The sequence below is a fragment of the Salmo salar genome, chromosome 06, assembly GCF_965601325.2.
Source record: "Salmo salar chromosome 06, fSalSal1, whole genome shotgun sequence".
Lineage (NCBI taxonomy): Eukaryota > Metazoa > Chordata > Actinopteri > Salmoniformes > Salmonidae > Salmo > Salmo salar.
The window spans coordinates 37,180,631-37,204,231 of record NC_138296.1 but is presented as its reverse complement, the minus strand read 5'-3'; the positions used below and the strand labels follow the sequence as shown (position 1 = coordinate 37,204,231).

Genomic DNA, 23,601 nt, shown 5'->3' with positions numbered 1-23,601 from the left:
AGCCCCCATTACTTTCACGCGACCCATGATTGAGGGGATGGATGCCACTGCCGGGGAAATGGCTGGTAGGGGACCATAAATCAACATTTATTGGAACATTTACCATCCAACTCTGACATGTTGAAAGGAACTTCCGCCTAAATGACACAGCTGAGCGTTATGGATTGGACAACGTGTTGTTACAATGACTATGTAACATCTAAGGACCTCGACTGCCACAAAATTCAAGAAGCAATACTTCAGATTTTGAATACGTATTTATACTGTACACAAATTAATTCAGTAGTACGCCCAAGGGATATGAGGTCAGATGTGTAGGATTTGGATTGACATTTGGAGGCTCATCAGACAATGGCTGTTCATTCTGCCTCAATCTAATCTATTTTTATTTTTTATTTAACCTTTATTTAACTAGGCAAGTCAATTAAGAACAAATTGTTATTTACAATGGCAGCCTAACAAAAGGCAAACGGCCTCCTGCGGGGACGGGGGCTGGGATATACTTGTTTTAGGACAACACACACATCATGACAAGAGAGACAACACTACATAAAGAGAGACCTAAGACAACAACAGCATAGTAGCACAGCATGGTAGCAACACAACAACAACAAGGTAGGAACATTGTTAGGCACAGACAACAGCACAAAGGGCAAAAAGGTAGAGACAACAATACATCACGCAAAGCATCCACAAGTGTCAGTAACAGTGTCCATGATTGAGTCTTTGAATGTAGAGAGGGAGATAACATGGATCTAATTACCCTTCAATAAGACTATAGTTGGGCCCCTTTCCCTCTAGTGCTGCCTCATAAATAACTTATGGGTCCTATTTCAACAATGCAGAGTTAAAATATAAGCCTGGCAAGTGAGGCTAAGTGCTTGATGAATGCTCTTTCCCGTTATGGAGCCATGAACTCATTAGACTTGCACTATACTTTGACAAGGCCAATTTTTTTGTTAAATTGCTTAAATTGTAACCTCTACCAAGAGACATTGAGCTATTTCAGGAATCTGCATTAGAATGCTCTGGAAACATCTAGAAATGGTTTGAAATGCTTTTGCTCCATTGCCGTTTTTATGCTGAATTTGAATCAGTGAAAGTACTTGTCAAGTGAGGTGTAGAAGAAAAATATATGAATTGTGCATTGAATACCTTTTTCCAAAGAGTAAATTGAGTGTAAAGTACTTGTGACAGGCTGAATGCACTATTTTCCAAAGCGTTTACACATTTGAATGGACAATCTGTTTTTCATAATCCAAGCTGAAGGAACCACGGTTGACATCACATGACAAAGCCATGCATACCAACAACATGACCTCATCTCTCATCTGACTTGAAAAGACATCACAGTACATATATTCCGCATATTCCACCCAAATGATGTAATCGTCCCTCCCTAACGTTAAGGCAGTTGAGAGAGAGAGGCTCCAGGGTCGATGGCTAAAAACAACGTAGCTAGGGAACAACAACAGCTTATGTCTTCTGTTTGTTTCTCCAACTGGATCAGGGTGCTGTGGAGGAGCACACGGTGTGATGAACTGGACGCCATGATTTATCAGATGTGCGTGAGCCTTAGCCTATACAGAATAAACAAGGATTAAGTGGAATATGATGTGCATAGATGGAATGAGATACAATTTACAGACTGTTGGGGAGGACAGAATGAGGACATACTAGTGGTGCATAATGTATGTGTATATGTGGTCCTCATATGTGTATAGTTCTGTATGAGTTCAAAACTATGTGCATGACAGCAGGCCATGTCCTTATGTAGTTGTGTGCATGGTTGAGCTCATTTCTGCTATCATGTACAGGATGTCTGCATTCGGGTCAGGTTCACATGTGTAAATGATTGCATGCATTTGTTTACATGTAGTGTTTAGGCTGGTCTATGTTCAGTTCATACACTATATGCACAAAAGTATGTGGCCACCCCTTCAAATTAGTGCATTCGGCTATTTCAGCCACACCCGTTGTTGACAGGTGTATAATATTGAGTACATAGCCATGCGATCTCCATAGACAAACATTGGCCGAACTGGAGAGCTCAGTGGCTTTCATTGTGGCACCGTCATAGGATGCCACTTTTCCAACAAGTCAGTTCGTCAATTTTCTGCCCTGCTAGAGTTGCCCCGGTCAACTATAAGTCCTGTTATTGTGAAGTGGAAACATCTAGGAGCAGCAACGGCTCAGTCGCGAAGTGGTAAGCCACACAAGCTCACAGAATGGGACTGCTGAAGCGTGTAGCACTTAAAAATAATATATCCTATGTTGCAACACTCACTACCGAGTTCCAAACTGCTTCTGGAGCAACGTCAGCACAAGAGCTGTTCGTCGGGATCTTCATGAAGTGGGTTTCCATGGCTGAGCAGCCGCACACAAGCTTAAGATCACAATGCGTTATGCCAGGCATCGGCTTGAGTGGTGTAAAGCTCACCACCGTTGGACTCTGGAGCAGTGGAAACGCATTCTCTGGAGTGATGAATCCCGCTTCACTATCTGGCTGTCCGACGGACGAATCTAAGGTTTGGTGGATGCCAGGAGAACGCTACCTGCCCAAATGCTTAGTGCCAGCTGTAAAGTTTGGTGGAGGATGAATAATGGTCTGGGGCTGTTTTTCATGGTTCGGGCTAGGCCCCTTAGTTCCAGTGAAGGGAAATCTTAACGCAACAGCATACAATGACCTTCAAGACGATTTTGTGCTTCCAACTTTGTGGCAACAGTTAGGGTAAGGCCCTTTCCTGTTTCAGCATGACAATGCCCCCATGCACAAAAGCAGGTCCATGCAGAAATGGTTTGTCGAGATCGGTGTGGAAGAACTTGCCTGGCCTGCACAGAACCCTGACCTCAACTCCACCGAACACCTTTGAGGTTAATTGGAATTCAGACTGCAAGCCACGCCTAATCGCCCAACATCAGTGCCCGACCTCACTAATGCTCTTGTGGCTGAATGGAAGCAAGTCCCCCCAGCAATGTTCCAACATCTAGTGGAAAGCCTTCCCAGAATAGTGGAGGCTGTTATAGCAGCAAAGTGGGGACCAACTCCATATTAATGCCCATGATTTTGGAATAAGATGTTCGGCGAGCAGCCTGTTTCTATGAAGGAGGTGGAATCCTACAGAGGAAATGACAGCAAGACATCATGTGACTTTACTAGACTAGGAGATTACAGGAGATTACATTGTGTACACTCTGCTCTCTGCAGCCTTCTTACTGTCTCTGTGTGTACAGTAAATGTGATCTCATTGCCTGGAATGTGTGAAGACGAGACGTGAGCAGGCTTTTCAATGACCTTTGTCGTGAAAGGGTCAGAGTTCAGCGCTGCTGTCAGCTGAACGAAACAACCAGTCAGAACTGTGAACTATTAACTAGTGTTCGAGTACATAGGTGATCTGAGTGTCTATGGGACTGATTATCAGCTTGTCTGCAAATAGGCTCCTATTTAGGATGGTAATTATCTATCAAAAAATGTTTTAGATTAAATATCATTGGAAAGGGCCTCCCGAGTGGTGCAGCAGTCTAAGGCACATTGACGTTCATTAACATCAATGGAATAGTTTACGAACGTCATAAAAACTGTCTTATTTAATTCTTACAACATTAAGGGAATGTCCTGTGCAACCTAACTTAAACATTGTATGAATTTCATCACAACCATGCATATTTTGTGTTTTGGGAACCTATCTCTTGTAATGCACCCACACTGTTCCCAAAACCTAATGACATTTTCTGGGAACCTTTAAAGAACTTAGAAAGGCTGTTCTGTCAACATTCTTGCAACATCAAAGGAATGTTTTGTGCACCCGGATACAAACATTATCTGAATGTCAGCACAAATGGACAGTTTTTGTGTTTTAGGAACCTATTTCTTGTCATATCCTCACAATGTTCCCACAACCTAAAGAAATGTTTTAGGAACTTTTAAAGAAACAACATAATTGTTCTGGGAATGTGATTGCAACATCGGGCAAATGTTGTTTTTTTTGCAACCTAATAGAAACATTTAAATAATCATCATAAGTGGACAATTTTGTGTTTTGGGAACTCTTATAATGTCCACACAATATCATGAAACATTCTGGGAACAGATTAAATGTGTACTAGGAACATCATGCAAATGTTTTATACAAACATTCTATAATCATCACAACTAGACAGTTTTTGTGTTAAGAGAACATTTGCCACAACCTAAGAAATGTGCTGGGAACCTTCACAGAACCAACTTTGGTTTACTCCACACAAACCTAAACCTGGCCTCCTGCAGGGCACAGGTACTGACAGCTACACCTCAAACTTCCTCAACAAGCACACTTTGGCCTTACATTCTTTTCGACATTTTAATAATTTAGCAGATGCTGTTATACAGAGCGACTTACAGTAGAGAGCGCATACATTCTTACTTTACTCCATGGGAATCAAACCCACAACCCTGGCGTTGCAAGCGGCATGCTCTACTGACTGAGCCACACAGGACCCTGGGCCTCAGCTCAAAAGTGTGACCTAGCTGTCATTTCAGTGTGACCTAGCTGTCATTTTAAGCAGCAGTAAATGAAAGGTCAGTAGTTACATTGCTCATTATTTATATTGCTAGAGTGTTTATTACTGTATGAGGATTAGGCCTTTCAAATTTGATGTTGCTGGCCAGACAGTAATTGCTGTAATGCTGTAATGTTGATTGGTCATTGTGGGTAGTTTCATTCTGATCATGGACTAGAACAGCTGAATCACTGAAAGTAAGAGAAGGTTCACCAGCTGTAACGGTTGTCGTCGGGAATAGAGGACCAAAACGCAGCAGGAATGTGGATGCTCATCTTGTTATTTATTTTAAATAAAGCGAACACCAAAATAACAAAACGAAGAACGCACGAACAACAACGCAGTCTTGTCATGCTCACACAGGCAAAACAAGAAACAATTACCCATATATAGGACTCTCAATCAGAGGCAACGAGAAAGCACCTGCCTCCAATTGAGAGTCCAACCCCCCCCATCAACCTAAACACAGAAATACAACAAACCAGAAAGAACATAGAAATACAAAACATAGAACATAGACCAAAACCCGGAAATAATCAATCAAACACCCTACTACATACACCACCACCCCGAAACACAAACAAAATACCCTCTACCACGTCCTGACCAAACTACAATAGCAAATAATCCCTAAACTGGTCAGGACGTGACACCAGCTTTAACTCATTGTGCTATGGCTTTTCTCTCCATAGTGATGACAACTCTGCTGTTAATGGAACTGTATAACGTGATGATAATGGTCAACAGTATAAAGGATGAGGTGTTGTGTGTGTTGGGTAGAGGTAGAGAGAAGTCTATGTGAGCAGAGCAGGTTCTCAAAGTTAACCAGGCATGCTTATAGGCCACATTCTCCAGAACAGAGCCATAGTTATTAAGTGCTAGGCAGCCCAGAAAAGCACGTTTCCACCTCCCTGAATGCATATTTTGTAGACCACTGAACTTGCAGGGTACAAGTTGACCAATTCTTTTAAAAGCCCAGCTTTTTAACTATTTATGAGATGAGAACTTTTCCTGGGTCAACACTGTGTATTCTCGGCCCTTATTGTGCAGAATATTCCATTCACACTAGAGGTCGACCGATTAATCGGAATGGCCGATTAATTAGGGCCGATTTCACGTTTTCATAACAATCGGTAATCGGTATTTTGGTCACCGATTTGCCGATTTTTTTATTTACACCTTTTTTTTTACTCCTTTATTTAACTAGGCAAGTCAGATTAAGAACACATTCTTATTTACAATGATGGCCTAGAAACGGGGGTTAACTGCCTTGTTCAGGGGGGATTCGTTTTTGCAACCTTCGGTTACCAGTCCAACGCTCTAACCACCTGCCTTACATTGCACTCCATAAGGATTAACAGGCTGACTACCTGTAACGCGAGGGCAGCAAGAAGCAAAGGTAAGTTGCTAGCTAGCATTAGACTTAAAAAACTATCAATCTTAACATAATCACTAGTTAACTACACATGGTTGATGATACTACTAGTTTATCTAATGTGTCCTGCGTTGCATATGATCGATGCGGTGCCTGTTAATTTTCATTGAATCACAGCCTACTTCGACAAACGGGTGTTGATTTAAGAAGCGCATTTGCGAAAAAAGTACTGTCGTTGCACCAATGTACCTAACCATAAAACATCAATGCCTAACAGGAATATTTAGACTTAGTCACCCGTTAGATAAAATACGGAACGGTTCCGTATGTCACTGAAAGAAAAAAACTTTTGTTTTCGAGATGATAGTTTCCAGATTCGACCATATTAATGACCCAAGGCTCGTATTTCTGTGTGTTTATTATATTATAATTAAGTCTATGATTTGATAGAGCAGTCTGACTGAGCGGTGGTAGGCAGCAGCAGGCTCGTAAGCATTCATTCAAACAGCCCTTCAAGCATTGCGCTGTTTATGACTTCAACCTGGGTGGGTATAATTTGTGGAACGTTCCAACAGGAATCTATTCCAAAAACTTCGTAAATAACAAGGTTTCCAAAAAACAACGCATACAAAGTTGTATAGCGGCAGAATAAGATACCGAGTAGGGAGTGGTCTATTTCATTGCGTTTTTCACTCATCACGTTTATTCCGAAAAATGTCTCTCCTCACATGTCTGTTTGCCTATGGACAAACATTAAGAATAAGCTACGTGGTGAGTTGATGCCTATTCGTCAGCTTGTTAGCTAGGTTTGTATGCGTTGCTACTTTGTATGCGTTGTTGGTTGGCAACCTTTTACTTTACGTTTTTTGGAACAGATTCCTGTTGGAACGTTCCACAAATTATACCCACCCCTTCAAGCCACCCCTATCAACTCCCAAGATTAGGCTGGTGTAACCGATGTGAAATGGCTAGCTAGTTAGCCGGGTGCACGGTAATAGCGTTTCAAACGTCACTCGCTCTGAGACTTGGAGTAGTTTTTTCCCTTCCTCTGCATGGGTAACGCTGCTTCGAGGGTGGCTGTTGTCGATGTGTTCCTGGTTTGAGCCCAGGTAGGAGCGAGGAGAGGGACGGAAGCTATACTGTTACACTGGCAATACTAAAGTGCCTATAAGAACATACAATAGTCAAAGGTATGTGAAATACAAGTCGTATAGAGAGAAATAGTCCTATAATTCCTATAATAATATAATAACTACAACCTAAAACTTCTTACTTGGGAATATTGAAGACTCATGTTAAAAGGAACCACTAGCTTTCATATGTTCCCATGTTCTGAGCAAGGCACTTAAACATTAGCTTTCTTACATGGCACATATTGCACTTTTACTTTCTTCTCCAACACTTTGTTTTGCATTATTTAAACCAAATTGAACATGTTTCATTATTTATTTGAGGCTAAATTGATTTTATTGATGTATTATATTAAGTTAAAATAAGTGTTCATTCAGTATTGTTGTAATTGTCATAATAAAATAATAATAATAATAATAATAATCGGCCGATTAATCGGTATCCCCCCCCCCCCCCCCCCCCCCATAAATCGGTATCAGTATCGGCGTTGAAAAATCATAATCGGTCGACCTCTAATTCACACAATGTGCTGCTGCAGACCACAGTAACACTTCATGCAATCTAGAGCACGTTGTTTCTGCCTGCTTGTTTATGAAGCCAAGTGTGCATGTGTCCATGTGTATCCATGTGCATGGACAATATATCAGTGGAGGATGGGAGTGGGGTGCAAGCGTTGGCTGCATCGGATCATTTTGTACCCTGGGGTGTTCCCATAAACTATAGCAAGGCTCAGTCACCTCCTCATGGCACTGCTTTGATTTGGCACGGTAGGTATGGCAGGGAAGAGGACGCAGCCTGACATACTGTACATACACAGCAGTTGGGACAGCGTTTCCCTAACTAGGGTTCGCCTGGTTTGAAAATGAGGTCGGGAGAGAAACTTGGTTCATGGAACTGGGGTTATGCCAGTACCCTCCAGTAGCCACTAGATACGGTTGTAATTAACAGAGCGGTTTCAGTTTTCTTCCTACAAATGTGGCTCCATCGTTTGAACGGTTTAAGCTACAAAATATTATGACCCCATCACTGAAAGGTAACACTCTAAGAAACATGTATGTGTCTTCTGTTTCCTTCTACTATGCACACAAGCCACGCAGGACTCATTAAAACAGAGTAGACAAGACCAGGCCCTGATCTTCTGAACTTCCCAATACCTTTCTGATGCATTTCATTTACTTCAAACCATACTCCCTTCAGATTGAAATACTGTCAAAAGTACCGGCAGACTGATTTGTAATAAACTGTCATAGCCACAATAATAAAAAAGTATACAATGGCTGTTGATTGCATTACTTCTTTTACATGGTGGGGTCACAAAACATTTTTTATATCAAAATGGGGTCACGGACCAAAAAGGTTTGGGAACACCTGAGTTTGGATCGCGTAGTAACTGAATACTTGAACAGTTTATGCTCAACACTTAACCACACTGTCACGTCTCATGGTCCCACCCTATTTTATCCAATGACAATAGGACAAGCATTTATACTGAACAAAACATAAACACAACATGTAACAATTTCAAAGATTTTATCGACTTACAGTTCATATAAGGAAATCAGTCAATTGATATAAATTCATTAGGCCCTAATCTATGAATTTCACCTGACAGGGAATACAGATATGCATCTGTTGGTCACAAATACCTTTAAATAAATTGGGTTGTGGATCAGAAAAAGTCAGTATCGGGTGTGACCACCATTTGCCTCATGCAGGGTTACACATCTCCTTTGCATAGAGTTGATCAGGCTGTTGATTGTGGCCTGTGGAATGTTGTCCCACAACTCTTAAATGGCTGTGTGAAGTTATAAAATATTGATGGGAACACGCTGTTGTACACGTCGATCCAGAGCATCCCAAACATGCTCAATGGGTGACATGTCTGGTATGCAGGCCATGAAAGAACTGGGAAATGTTCAGCTTCCAGGAATTGTGTACAAATCCTTGCGACATGGGGCTGTGCATTATCATGGTGAAACATGAGGTGATGGTGGTGGATGAATGGCACGACAATGGTCTTCAGGATCTTGTCACGGTATCTCTGTGCATTCAAATTGCCATCAATAAAATGCAATTGTGTTCCTTGTCAGTAGCTTATGCCTCCCCATACCATAACCCCACCGCCACCATGGGGCACTCTGTTCACAACGTCGACATCAGCAAACCGCTCGCCCACACGACGCCATACACATGGTCTGCGGTTGAGAGGCCGGTTGGATATACTGCCAAATTCTCTGAAATGACTTTGGAGTCAGCTTATGGTAGAGAAACGAACATTCAATTATCTGGCAACAGCTCTGGTGGACATTTCTGCAGCCAGCATGCCAATTGCACGCTCCCTAAAAACTTGAGACATCTGTGGAAGGTTCACCTGTGTAATGATCATGCTGTTTAATCAGCTTTTTGATATGCCACACCTGTCAGGTGGATGGATTATCATGGCAAGGGATATAAACAAATTTGTGCACAAAATTTGAGAGAAATAAGCTTTTTTGTGCGTATGAAAATATTTTATTTCAGCTCATGAAACATGGAACCAACACTTTACACGTTGCGTTTATATTTTTGTTCAGTATAAACGGCACACATTTGAACGGCACACAGTGCAGTACTCTTTCTAGGAAAACTGTTAAGAAGTGAGAGAGAATTTCCATCCAAGTGTGTTTGCCAGGGAAAGTTGGTGAAGTGTGTGTGTTAGTAAGTGTGGGTATGTGTTCGTGCGCATGCGCATGCGCTTTTGAACGTGTTTGAACACATGCACGTGATAGGCGGAGCTCCTGTGTCACGGCTGTCTGAAGGATCGGACCAAAATGCAGCGTGTTTGTAGTTCCACATCTTTATTTATTCGTGAAACGTAATGCAATACATAAATACTTGAACTAACAAAAAACAACAAACCGTGACGCAGAGAGAAAACACACTACTCAAAATATAATCACCCTCAAAAACAGGTGGGAGAAACATCAACTTAAATATGACCTCCAATTAGAGACAACGACGACCAGCTGCCTCCAATTGGAGATCATACCAAACAAAACCAACATAGAAACACAAAACTAGAAACTGAACATAGAAATACAAAACATAGACAAACACCCCCTGTCACACCCTGACCTACTCTACCATAGAAAATAACCACTTACTATGGTCAGGACGTGACATCCTGTGTGAGCTCTTGTGAAGTTAAATGGAGTGTATTGCTGCATCTTACTTCCTATTGGGAAGCATCATACTGTTTCCCCTTATTCTAATTAGAGACATTGACAGAGAGGCTCAGACAAACAAACAGAGCACACAGGAGCCATCTGTGCCCCCAAGCACAGCTCTGATGGTGATTGAACCCAATGATGAAGTAATCCACAATGACAATGCAAATGCTTGGTAGGCAACAGACACATGTCCTGCAATCTGGTCCTCAACATGGCAGGAGCTTCATTGTGGTGTGTGTGTGTGTGTGTGTGTGTGTGTGTGTGTGTGTGTGTGTGTGTGTGTGTGTGTGTGTGTGTGTGTGTGTGGGTGGCCCAGGTGGAAGTCCGTGACAGAGAGTCCATTAATGTGAGTCAGTCTCCCCTGCTAAGCTGTGTGCTATCAGCTGAGTACTGGCCTGGAAGTCTTGGCTCCTAGCAGCCCATCCTGTGCCAGGCTGAGGAGGGTTGGGGCTCTCCTGTCCTGAGCCTAGTACAGTACGACAGTCTACAGTATGTCTTGACAACAGTGATTCTGATGGAACTTATTTTGTAGTTGACTTCATTGTACTGGAATGTTAGCTGCACCTCTGTTCCTGGAAATGGTGGTGTTGGTTACAGAGTTCAGGACATCCCATAGTTACTGGTGTATGAATATTGTTGCTGGATGAACACCTCTGCCAAGGCCGATTATCTCCCTGATCCCTGCCTTATATTCCATTTAGAGATGTTTTGGATGTGAATAAAATGTTTAGCTAGTATAACTACAGCTGTGTACTGGCCTACCAGGAGAGATGTGTGGCTTCCTGATAACATCCAGAATCTCACTGGGAGCTTATACTGTTGTCACATCTCCAGAGTTCCCACCGTCACATCCGTCACAGAGCTGTGAGCTTCCTCCTCCAGACCTGCTTATGCTTTTGGGGAAGAATGTTCTGTGAGTTATACTTCTGTGGCATTCAAATCAAATATTTCTGATTCCACTCATATTCTGTCACTTTTACGGCTCCCTATACTTTCAGCACTCAATCTACCAAACACACGCATGTACACAGATTCACACAAACAAACAAATGCGTGCAGACATGCAGACATGCACACCCACAACGACTTAAAGCACTTGCACTTTATTAAAAACCAAAAGTATAAACAATTGAATCCATGCTTTCAGCAACGGGAAGTAGAGGAGGACTCGGAAAACAACACAGAAAGTAACTTTAAAAACCGAGTCGATTCCGGAGGACAGATAGAATGCCTTCCTAGTGCTGAATTATACATTAGGGAGCAGAGCAGCGTAACTTTTGTACATGACTGGTTTCTGGGACAGAGAATCACTTTCTCTCTGGACTGGCTGACTCTCACCACCATGTAGAATATGGCTAAGTGGCAGGGTCTGAGTTTGTTTCACTCTGTGGACTGGATGTGCCATGAAGACCAATGGCCAGACCAGATTGGCCATTTCTCGTTTTTACACTAACGATTGCGATTACGATGCATTTAGGGCCAGGAGTTTTTCCCAGATCATGGGCATCAGATCATCATCATCTGGGCCCTAGTTATAGTCACAACTAAGGCCAAGTCTTTCCTGGTCAGATCACACAGTCAGGAAAAACTCCTGGCACTCAACTTAATGTATACCAGAAATCCTGGAGAACATTTGACCTCCATCCCTGGGCTGGTCTGGTCACCCCCACAGTGAGTCCATGGGGAGCTCCAGGGAGAGATCCATTCCAGCCCCGTCCACATAGTTAGGATTCCAGGGTGAGGTTATCCTGATCCTCCACACAGTGAGAAACTGGGTTCTCTATGGAGGAGCAACATTTAAATGTTACCTTTTCCCCTACGTTTCCACCCACCATTCCAAACATATGGGCAGTGCTCTTCTTGAGTATTGTTCATACAGCATAGTGATTACAGTAATAGTGAATGTGTAAAGCCTTTCAACTATTTCTGTATGTATCAGTAATACATACTGTACTGTATGGTGTCAGGCTACAGAATGTGCCTCCTGCTGTGCTACTGGTGTAAATATCTCCCAGTGTTCCTCCCCCCTCCAGTCTCACAGTCACATTCAGTGAGCCGTGCCTTAAGTGGAAAAGACAGAGGAGATTTCCAACCCCCTTGGAGAAGATAAGGTGCTGACTGTCAGACTTCTTGCAGTTGTTTGTGGCTGAGAAACACAGGTCAGATCTATCTCTCTCCCACACACACATCACCCACCCATTTACACCCCGCACCTATCTGTACAAACTATCTGTGTCCCCCTGTGAGACACTCAATGTGACACACACAACACACTCACTCCGTCCCTGGATCTCACCCACAGCTGGAGAGAAATCAGTTCAGCCTGAGTGGGCACTCCATGTTCCGTGAGAGCACTCCTCTCTCTGCTGACGAGAGAGAGAGAGAGAGAGAGAGCGCTCAGTGACAGAGAGCTCAGTGACAGAGAGCTCAGTGACAGAGGGCTCAGTGACAGAGAGCTCAGTGACAGAGAGCTCAGTGACAGGTGAGGGACACCCACACACCAGCCTCAGTGTCTGTGCTTACATTCCATTTTGGTCCCGCTCCAAGACTCCACTCAGTGGAAAGGGTTGCAGGGACTCTGGCTTAAGTGCTCGATTTGTAGCTGTCGGAAGTACATTGTGTTTTCCCCTCAGGTCAGGTCACAGAGGACCCAGGTGTCTCTCTTTCCTCTATCGCTCTCTTTCAGGTCAGGGTCTCTCAAGGGGCTGAGTTACTGTCACGTCCTGACCATAGAAAGCTTTTATTTTCCCCCCAAAGGTGCAGACTCCGAATGCAACTAAAAACAACACCAAAAAAAATACCAAAACAAAAAAGGGAGGGTAGAGAGGGTGACAATTGTCTATGGCAGTTCTAGTGCAGTACCCAGAACATTACCATTCAGCAGATCCTCCAGCAGCGGAGGTGGCTCCGGTTCGGGGCCCGCAGATCCCTCTGCTTCTGTACCACCGGACCGTGGATCGTCGTCGGATGAACCGGACTGTAGATCATCGCCGGAGGCTCTGTGCTGCAGGCCGTCGCCGGAGGCTCTGGGCTGCAGGCCGCCGCCGGAGGCTCTGGGCTGCAGGCCGCCGCCGGAGGCTCTGGGCTGCAGGCCGCCGCCGGAGGCTCTGGGCTGCAGGCCGCCGCCGGAGGCTCTGGGCTGCAGGCCGCCGCCGGAGGTTCTGGGCTGCAGGCCGCCGCCGGAGGTTCTGGGCTGCAGGCCGTCGCCGAAGACTCTGGGCTGCAGACCGTCTCAGGAGGTTCTGTACTAGGGAGCGTCGCTGGAGGCTCCGGACTGGGGAGCGTCGCTGGAGTCTCCGGACTGGGGAGCGTTGCTGGAGGCTCCGGACTGGGGAGCGTCGCTGGAGTCTCCGGACTGGGGAGCGTTGCTGGAGGCTCCGGACTGGGGAGCGTCGCTGGAGGCTCCGGACTGGGTATGCGCACTGGAGGTCTGATGTGTGGGACTGGCCTAGGTGGCGCCAGACTGGTAACACCTCAGGTCGAGTGCGGGGAGGAGGCACAGGACGTACTGGGCTGTGGGAGTGCACTGGAGGGAGAATGCGAGGAGCAGGCACAGGACGTACTGGGCTGTGGAAGCGCACTGGAGGGAGAGTGCGAGGAGCAGGCACAGGACGTACTGGGCTGTGGAGGAGCACCGGAGGTCTGATGCGTGGGACCGGTACAGGTGGCACCGGGCTGATGACACGCACCTCAGGGCGAGTGCAGAGAGGAGGCACAGGATGTACCGGCTGTTGAGACGTACTGGAGACCTGGTGTGTATAGCCGGTATCACTTGTTCCGGAACTTCCACACACTTCTCAGGACGAGTACGGTGAGCTGACTCAGGTGGCATCAAACTGACGACACGTTCCTTTGGGAAAAACTTGTGCGTCCTCCACCAACTCAATTACTCTCCCATTTCTCCCTTCTCCAAATTCTCCCTCTTCTCCCGGATTGGCTCTGGTTTGCTCCTCGGCTCCGCCGACTGCTCCATATGCCCCCCCACAACATTTTCTTTGGGTTTCTGTAGCCTCTCGTGCCTCCCTGGCAGGCTTCTATATCTGTCTATTACTTGGCCCCAAGTCCAGTTTACCCTCTCTAGCCTCTCCTTCAGTGACCAGGTATCCATCTCCTCCCGAGCACGCTGCTTGATCCAGTTGTGGTGGGCAGTTCTGTAACGGCTGTCGTATAGAGGGGACCAAAGCGCAGCGTGTTGAGTGCTCATTATGATATTTATTAACTCAAAAACACTAAAGACAAAATAACAAACGGCAAACGATCAGAATACAGTTCTGTCAGGTACAGAGACTAAACAGAAAATAACTGCCCACAAACACAGGTGGAAAAAAACCCTACTTAAATATGATCTCCAATTAGAGGCAACGAGGACCAGCTGCCTCCAATTGGAGATCAACCCCCCCAAAAAAACATAGAAATAGAAAAACTAGAACTTAAACATAGAAATAGAAAACATAGAAAACCACCCAAAACACCCCCTGTCATGCCCCTGAACTATTTTACTATAGAAAATGACATCTTACAAGGGTCAGGACGTGACAGGAACGATACACACGCTGCGCCTTGGTCTCCTTCATCTTCAGACAAACGTGACAGGTACAGTGTACAGGGACATTTGATGCATGGAAAGTTTCTGTCCCTTTGGCCCTAGTCATTTCTCCTGGGAAGTTACATTTAAGTTAAGCAGAAACCCTGGGAAGCTCCCTGGAAGGTCCGGTCCCTTGACGTTCTCCCAGGAAATCTCTCTCTCTCTCTCTCTCTAAGGAGTGTGGGCTCATATGATAAGCAGCACACATCACATTTGCTGATTCCCAGGAGAATACCATGCGACAAATGGTGTCTAGAAACAGCAGCAACAACCCCCCCCCCCCCCCCAAACCATAGCTCATCTCAGTCACCTCCAGACTGTACAAACAAAGTGATATACTCTCTCCAGGGTAGCAGCAGCGGCCAGTCGTACCCAGACAGACACAGAAGGACTGGGGTGTCCTAGTGAGTATGTGTGTGTGGGGGGAGCTCTGGGCTGGCTGGCAGTTGGCAGTGTGTAAGGCGTCCATCATCTGGACAAGGAGAGTCCCCAGGGTTGGCAGCGCCCTTGTGCTTCTTCTAATGAACCTCTGCCTGTGGCACTCCATCACCGTGACAATGCCCACTAATGACCCCCGTGTTGGGTGTGAGACGTCACAGCCCCTCCCTCTCCATCACAGCCCTGCCATCAATACAACACCCCCTCTAGAGCCGTCCGTCACCCTCACTACAATGCCCACCTGGGTCTAACAATAGCCCTGTGTGGCTGACTATGGCTATATCACACTGTAGCTGTACAGCCCTCAGACACCATACAACCATCCTAAATCTCTAACCACTTATGCTATATAGTATCAATCTGACTTGGACAGAACGGTACTTAAAATAGAGTCATCCGTGCCTCGAGTACCATCCTCCATAGTAGGCTAGTTATACCAATCATGTATATCATGTGTAGAGAATATTTGTTCATTTACAGATATAAGGTAAATATCTGAGGTTGAATTATAATCTGTATAATTAAAATAGTGTATAATTATAATCTCTTCTGCTCTCATGAAACGGCTGTCATTGGCTATAAATCATAATAGATCTCTTATTGCTTAACACCTCCGCAACTTCAATCAAGCAGCCGTCTCTCAGAGTGAGCTTTGGTGTGTGTGTGTGTGTGTGTGTGTGTGTGTGTGTGTGTGTGTGTGTGTGTGTGTGTGTGTGTGTGTGTGTGTGTGTGTGTGTGTGTGTGTGTGTGTGTGTGTGTGTGTGTGTGTGTGGTCGTCCTGACAGTTGTTGGAGTTTGACTCAAGGGGCTCATCCAGCTCTTCTTATGTCAGCACTTCTAACTGTGTTTAAAGAGATGACAGGATGAGATTCTGTGGTAATACTCTGTAGTGTACTACACTCTGTCATACACTATGTAGTGTAGTTGTCACGGTTCACTTTGATTGCAGGAGGGGTGAAGTCAGGCGCAGGAGACTGTGATCCGTTTAAACGTACGTTTAATAATCAAACAGAAAAAATGCCGCAACAAGGCAGGTTGCAAAACAACAAGGAAGGAGGACAGCTCCAAAGATCCACAAGGACGGGGCGCAGCCCGGCATCCCTAATGCCTAAACAAGCAGCTTCACTGGGAAAACATACAAAAATGTCCGACTATCAATAGCATGACAAAGAACAATCCCGCACAAATCCCCAAACGAAACAAACAAACTAAATACCCCACTAATTGACTAACACAAAACAGGTGCAGACCTAATCAGACAAAACCAACAGACACAGAAACATAGATCGGTGGCAGCTAGTAGGCAGGCGACGACGACCGCCGAGCACCGCCCGACCGGGGAGAGGCGCCACCTTCCGTGGACGTTGTGACAGTAGTACACTACTCTGTAGTGTAGTACACTATGTTGTACACTGTGGTTTGTCGTACACTCCGTAGTAATACTCTGTAGTAATACACTGTAGTGTAGTATATTCTAATACTCTGTAGTGTAGTGCACTCTGTAGTACACTATGTTGTACACTCTGTAGTAATTACTCTGTAGTGTAGTACACTCTGTAGGAATACTATGTAGTGTAGTACACTCTGTAGTACGCTATGTACTGTAGTACACTCTGTAGTAATACTCTGTACTGTAGTACACTCTAGTGTAGTACACTCTGTACTGTAGTACACTCTGTAGAACACTCTGTAGAGTAGTACACTCTAGTGTAGTACACTCTGTACTGTTGTACAGTCGTGGCCAAAAGTTTTGAGAATGACACAAATATTAATTTCCAAAGTTTGCTGCTTCAGTGTCTTTAGATATTTTTGTCAGATGTTACTATGGAATACTGAAGTATAGTTACAAGCATTTCATAAGTGTCAAAGGCATTTATTGACAATTACATGAAGTTGATATCACATTCACTGTCTTCAAACTCCCTATCATAAATAAGCCAAGGCGCAGCGTGCATGGAATTCCACTTCCTTTAGTCGAAGTGAACCTTACACAAACAAATAGGTAAAACAGAATCAGAACGTGACGCAACCGTGGCGCACACAAAACACTCACAGAAATAATAATTACCCACAAACACAGGTGGGGAAAAGGCTGCCTAAGTATGATCCCCAATCAGAGACAACGATAGACAGCTGCCTCTGATTGGGAACCATACCCGGCCAAACAAAGAAATAAGAAAACTAGATTGCCCACCAAAATCACACCCTGACCTGACCAAATAGAGAAATAGAAAGGCTCTCTAAGGTCAGGGCGTGACAGTTGATGTAAAGAGTCAATATTTGCAGTGTTGACCATTCTTTTTCAAGACCTCTGCATTCTGCCCTGGCATGCTGTCAATTAACTTCTGGGCCACATCCTGACTGATGGCAGCCCATTCTTGCATAATCAATGCTTGGAGTTTGTCAGAATTTGTGGGTTTTTGTTTGTCCACCCGCCTCTTGAGGATTGACCACAAGTTCTCAATGGGATTAAGGTCTGGGGAGTTTCCTGGCCATGGACCCAAAATATCAATGTTTTGTTCCCCGAGCCACTTAGTTATCACTTTTGCCGGAAAAGGTGCTGGAAAAGGCATTGTTCATGACCAAACTGTTCCTGGATGGTTGGGAGAAGTTGCTCTCGGAGGATGTGTTGGGACCATTCTTTATTCATGGCTGTGTTCTTAGGCAAAAAATGTGAGTGAGCCCACTCCCTTGGCTGAGAAGCAACCCCACACATGAATGTCCTCATGATGCTTTACTGTTGGCATGACACAAGTCTGATGTTAGCGCTCACCTTGTCTTCTCCGGACAAGCTTTTTTCCGGATGCCCCAAACAATCAGAAAGGAGATTCATCAGAGAAAATGACTTTACCCCAGTCCTCAGCAGTCCAATCCCTGTACCTTTTGCAGAATATCAGTCTGTCCCTGATGTTTTTCCTGGAGAGAAGTGGCTTCTTTGCTGCTCTTCTTGACACCAGGCCATCCTCCAAAAGTCTTCGCCTCACTGTGTGTGCAGATGCACTCACACCTGCCTGCTGCCATTCCTGAGCAAGCTCTGTACTGGTGGTGCCCCAATCCCGCAGCTGAATCAACTTTAGGAGACGATCCTGGCTCTTGCTGGGCTTTCTTGGGCACCCTGAAGCCTTCTTCTCAACAATTGAACCGCTCTCCTTGAAGTTGAAAATTAAATGTATGTATTCACTACTGTAAGTCGCTCTGGATAAGAGCGTCTGCTAAATGACTAAAATGTAATGTAAATGTAAGTTCTTCTTGATCTGATAAATGGTTGATTTAGGTGCAATCTTACTGGCAGCAAAATCCTTGCCTGTGAAGCCCTTTTTATGCAAAGCAATGATGACGGCACGTGTTTCCTTGCAGGAAACCATTGTTGACAGAGGAAGAACAATGATTCCAAGCACCATCCTCCTTTTGAAGCTTCCAGTCTGTTATTCGAACTCCATCAGCATGACAGAGTGATCTCCAGCCTTGTCCTCGTTAACACTCACACCTGTGTTAACAAGAGAATCACTGACATGATGTTAGCTGGTCCTTTTGTGGCAGGGCTGAAATGCAGTGGAAATGTTTTTGGGGATTCAGTTAATTTGCATGGCAAAGAGGGACTTCATCTGATCACTCTTCATAACATTCTGGAGTATATGCAAATTGCCACCATACAAACTGAGGCAGCAGACTTTGTGAAAATTCATATTTGTGTCATTCTCAAAACTTTTGGCCACGACTGTACGAGTCTGATAGTTTATTATAGTACAAGGGGCAGGCAAAAGGTAAGTCAAGGCAGGCAAGGAGTCGTAATCCAAATCAGAGTCAGGCAGGATCAGGGTCAGGACAGGCAGAAAGGTCAGAACTGTAGTACACTGTACTGTAGTACACTCTGTAGTTCACTCTGTACTGTAGTACACTCTGTAGTTCACTCTGTACTGTAGTACACTCTGTAGTGTAGTACACTCTGTAGTACACTCTGGACTAGTGTCATTGTCATGTCAGTGATCAAAGCTGTGACAGGTTGGTTTATAGCGCTTTATTTACAGTTGATGATGCCATAGGACTGGAGTAAAAACAGAGGGGGAAAGGCAGTGTGAACTGAATATATCTCCTGAGACCAGCTCTGCCCTCCCACTCTTACTGTAAGCCAAACTGATCCATAGTCCTCTCCACAGCCTCTGTGTTACTCCCTCTCCTCATTCACTTTATCCCTGTGTGTGAGTTGCTGCTCCAGGAATCAATCGTTCCTTTAATTTCAATCAGCCTTATTACTGTTGGGAGCTCAGCAACTCAGCATCAAAGGCTGCTATGTGCTCTCCCTTCTCCCAGTTCCTCTCTGCTCTCTCACTTAGGGTTTTAGAAAATAATTATATAAGAATTATGTAGTAATCATCTCTAGTGCAGATATTGCTAACAGGCAGTTTTTCAGTCACCTCTGTGGAAAGTGTATAATAATATGAGCATGTAGTTGGTGGTTTGAAGTATGACAGGACATCACCCAAAGGACCCAGTACATGACAGAATACAGTAGTGTAGCAGTCTCTCCATGATAAGCCTCTGCACTACTTTGATATGTGACTGATCTAGGATCTGGCATCACATCATCACACTCTCTCATCCACTGTCCCACAGCGAGGGGAATTGAAAATCAGTTCTGCGCTTTCGCTAAATATGTGTGGAATAACTTTTAATAATTGAGTTTCATTTATATGATTTGCTCAGATGAACAGTTTTCTGGACTGCTACATTAGGAGTAAAGTAACTATAACTCTCCTCTGTGTTCTTGTGTTGTAGACCCAACATGGACGAGGCAGAGAAGTACCAGCAGAGAGTGCAGGCTATAGCGGTGAGTCTCATGGTTTTAGTTCCACCTTATGAATTTATTTGAACTTGTGCATTGATAAAGACGCACAACAACAGTCAGGGCAGTGAGACGTTTACTCTGCATCAAAGCAGTGATCTGTAAATAGTTACCGTTTTTAACCTCACATTCTGCAGAAGTCAACACAGTTAAAGGCATTCTAACATTCGGCACACAACCCACACAGAGCACATTGACATGTACTATACATTATGCTTATACAGTATGATGGCTATTTCCCCCAGACATGTACATCTACATCACATGCCTGCTCTCCCCCAGCCATGTACATCCACATCACATGCCTGCTCTCCCCCAGCCATGTACATCCACATCACATGCCTGCTCTCCCCCAGCCATGTACATCTACATCACATACCTGCTCTCCCCCAGCCATGTACATCCACATCACATACCTGCTCTCCCCCAGCCATGTACATCTACATCACATGCCTGCTCTCCCCCAGCCATGTACATCCACATCACATACCTGCTCTCCCCCAGGTCTGTCCATGTTTGAATAATTCAATTGGGTTGCATGGCGTTTGCTTCAGGGCCACTACTGACCTCATCAGCAGGGTTAAACACTACAGGGACCTTGAGCATTAAGAGACAGTAGAAATACACACACGCACACACACACACACACACACACACACACACACACACACACACACACACACACACACACACACACACACACACACACACACACACACACACACACACACACACACACACACACACACAACACACACACACACACACACAATGCTCATGCCTTCCCTCCATGCTTTATCCTGTCTTTCTTTGATGCAGTGGGGTGTAGCCAACTCCCACATGTTATGCCACAACACAGTTCTTATTGAATTAGGTTAGACCAAAATCGTTAATTAAATTCTGATCTAAATTAGCCCTTCTGTTTAGCGTAATCTAATTGCAGTTGCTTTTGAAAGGAGGGATGTTGGGGAAACTATGAGAAGTCCAAAGGGATAGCAGTGGTGGTTTCCTGTCTCAGGCCTGGATTGGTGCTAATGTATGGGAGTGAACCGCTCCTCCTAACAGAACATGAATGTGCAGTATGTGTGATATGTGTGTTACTGTCAGACTAGCTCATGAAGATGGAGTGCTGGCATGCCCACGTGCTCCTAGCCTCGCCCCTTCATCTCCGTTTCTCTGCACTTTGACCTTAAAGAACCAGCTGTTCCACCGGTCAACAGCATATATGTCTATGGGGCTTGTCACTGTAATCTAATGTCACAGCTTTTCAGTTATACTGTAGTAGGATATACAGTACTGTAGTTGTGCTGTTATCTTCCCCTTCACTAGCATCATTCAAATGACAACTGTGATTATCTCAGTAGAGCTTGAAAGCAGTGTGAGCTGTGGGACTCTGTCTCTGTGGTGACACACGTCTGAGATGCTTAATAACAGGAAGTGCTCCTCATTAGGTTCAGAAACATAAGTATATCTCTACCTCCACTCAACCCTAAATCTCTCTCTTTTTATTGGTCTCTTTCTATTCTTCTCCCATCACCAGGACAAGCGACGTAAGCAGCAGGACGACGAGAAAGCAAGGCGAGAGATGGAGGAGGAGTGGCTGATGCAGGCCCAGCGCAAGGTCTGTCTGGATCTGTCTGTCTGTCCTTCCCTGTTGTCCTGTTGCAGGATGCCACATGTCTGGCAGCTGGTTCGCATGCCCAGGGTGGAGCCCTCCTGTGTGATGATAAACTCAATTAGCTCCATAACACCAGACAACATCCCCAACACCATGAGGTGTCCTGAGGCATTCTCTATTCCTCTGTATAACAGTCTTTTTCTCCCTCCTTCCTGTTCACCTCTCTTCTGCTCATCATCTTACCATGACCTCTGCTACCTTGACCTCTGCTACCATGACCTCTGCTACCATGACCTCTGTGACGGAGAGAGAAATCACATGAAAGAGAGGAACTGAAATTATGAGGTGGTTGTAGAGAAAGAGGGAGGGAGTGAGTCAGAGTGAGAGAGAGAGCTGTGCATTGGTTGATCTTTGTCAGTAACTCTCTCCTCCACTGGGACCACCAGCACTGATCCCTGTTGGACCCCATTAACTTCTTGACGTCGGATCAGTGGTGGAGTGGCTAGAACCGCTCCATCAACACATATCACTCAGGCAGCCGCCCACACAAACAGTCTACTCTACGTTACTGTGTTTGCCTGAGGATGTGTGCTGTGCTGGCAACACCAGCCTTACACATGGCAGAGGAAAGAGAGTTGTCTGAAGCCACAGGGCTTCGTTCTTCCTCAGTGTGAAGTGTGAGAACAGTCTCTTGTTCCCAGTCAGACCAGCAGTTATAGCAGCTCTGTATGCACAGCTCACTTCCCCTCCTGTCTTACATTTATTTTCGGATTGTGAGCACAGTAAGAGACTGGTCCACATGGAGCGGTCACATACGTTCCATCTGAAAGGTTGTCTTGGCAAATAGTTGTGAACAAGGCCCACTTAGTGTCACCACCACTCCAATATAATGTTGTGTCATTGTCACCACAGTCTGTTGTTGTGGCTTGGCTTCCTCTCACACTCCCCACATCGTCGAATGACTAATTGATGAGGCTTGGAGCCAGGTAGGACTATGTTCACCCCTAGGCTTGGTGTTGTCATACCCGAGTTAGAATGAAAGGAGGATCCCTCCTTTACTGTACCTCTGGGCTCTGGAAGGTTTCTGCTTCAAAGGTTGAAAGGGATCTAACTGAGTCACAGCCAATACCGGTTGGTCCATTTACAAACACTCTCAAAATAAACATGGTCAGGTTTATTATTGTCAGTCTCAATCAGACCCCTTGTGATCAAGCCTACACCCGGGTTCGAGGACGTGTGGCTCTCTGAGCCCTCCCTGTGAGGGAGACGGAGTTGGAGGCAGTTTCTCCCTCACAGACAGACAACACCAGGCTCTTGGCCTCACTCATCCTGCTGGAGATCCAAAATGGCAGCCAGAGCTCTGTGTCTAGGGGCTGTTTGTTTTGGTTACAGCATACTGGATAACCATTTTAGTATTCATAGAGACAGAAGGCTTTTGTTTTTGTTAGCTTCTTTTGCTATGGGGAATTTGAGAGAATACGCTTGTTTTGAAAGGATGAGCTGGCAGTTGGGGGAGCTGCATGCTGAGAGAGATGGCTCAGAGCATAGGCCGTTCCATGCATATGCTAACTGCACAGGACATAGCAGAGCCTAGTCATAGTCACCAACCCTCTTCCTCTCTCCATCCCTCTCTCCCTCTCTCTCTCTCCATACCTCTCTCTCTCTCTCCAAATCTCTCCTCACAGCGGAAGTCCTTGAGGGACCAGTGGCTGAGCGAGAACCCTCAGCCTGTCCCTGGGCACAGCGCTGAGAACTACACAGAGGAGTGAGACACACACACACAATCTATCACTCCCCATGCCTGTTGGCTGAGGGAGTTGATATGTTTATATATCTCTTAAAGCACTTGGTACTGACCCTCTC

General features: G+C 45.1%; 1 protein-coding gene across 1 annotated transcript in view; it reads left to right on the top strand.

The window, feature by feature from the left end:
• LOC106607082 (uncharacterized) overlaps positions 1–23,601 on the top strand; it is a 36,602-nt gene that overhangs the window by 6,923 nt on the left and 6,078 nt on the right. Inside the window, exons 2-4 of the mRNA XM_014203673.3 lie at positions 20,054–20,105; positions 21,661–21,741; positions 23,424–23,503. Of these exons, the coding sequence (XP_014059148.1) occupies positions 20,061–20,105; positions 21,661–21,741; positions 23,424–23,503 (206 nt within the window). The 5' untranslated portion in view covers positions 20,054–20,060. The remainder of the gene's footprint in view (positions 1–20,053; positions 20,106–21,660; positions 21,742–23,423; positions 23,504–23,601) is intronic.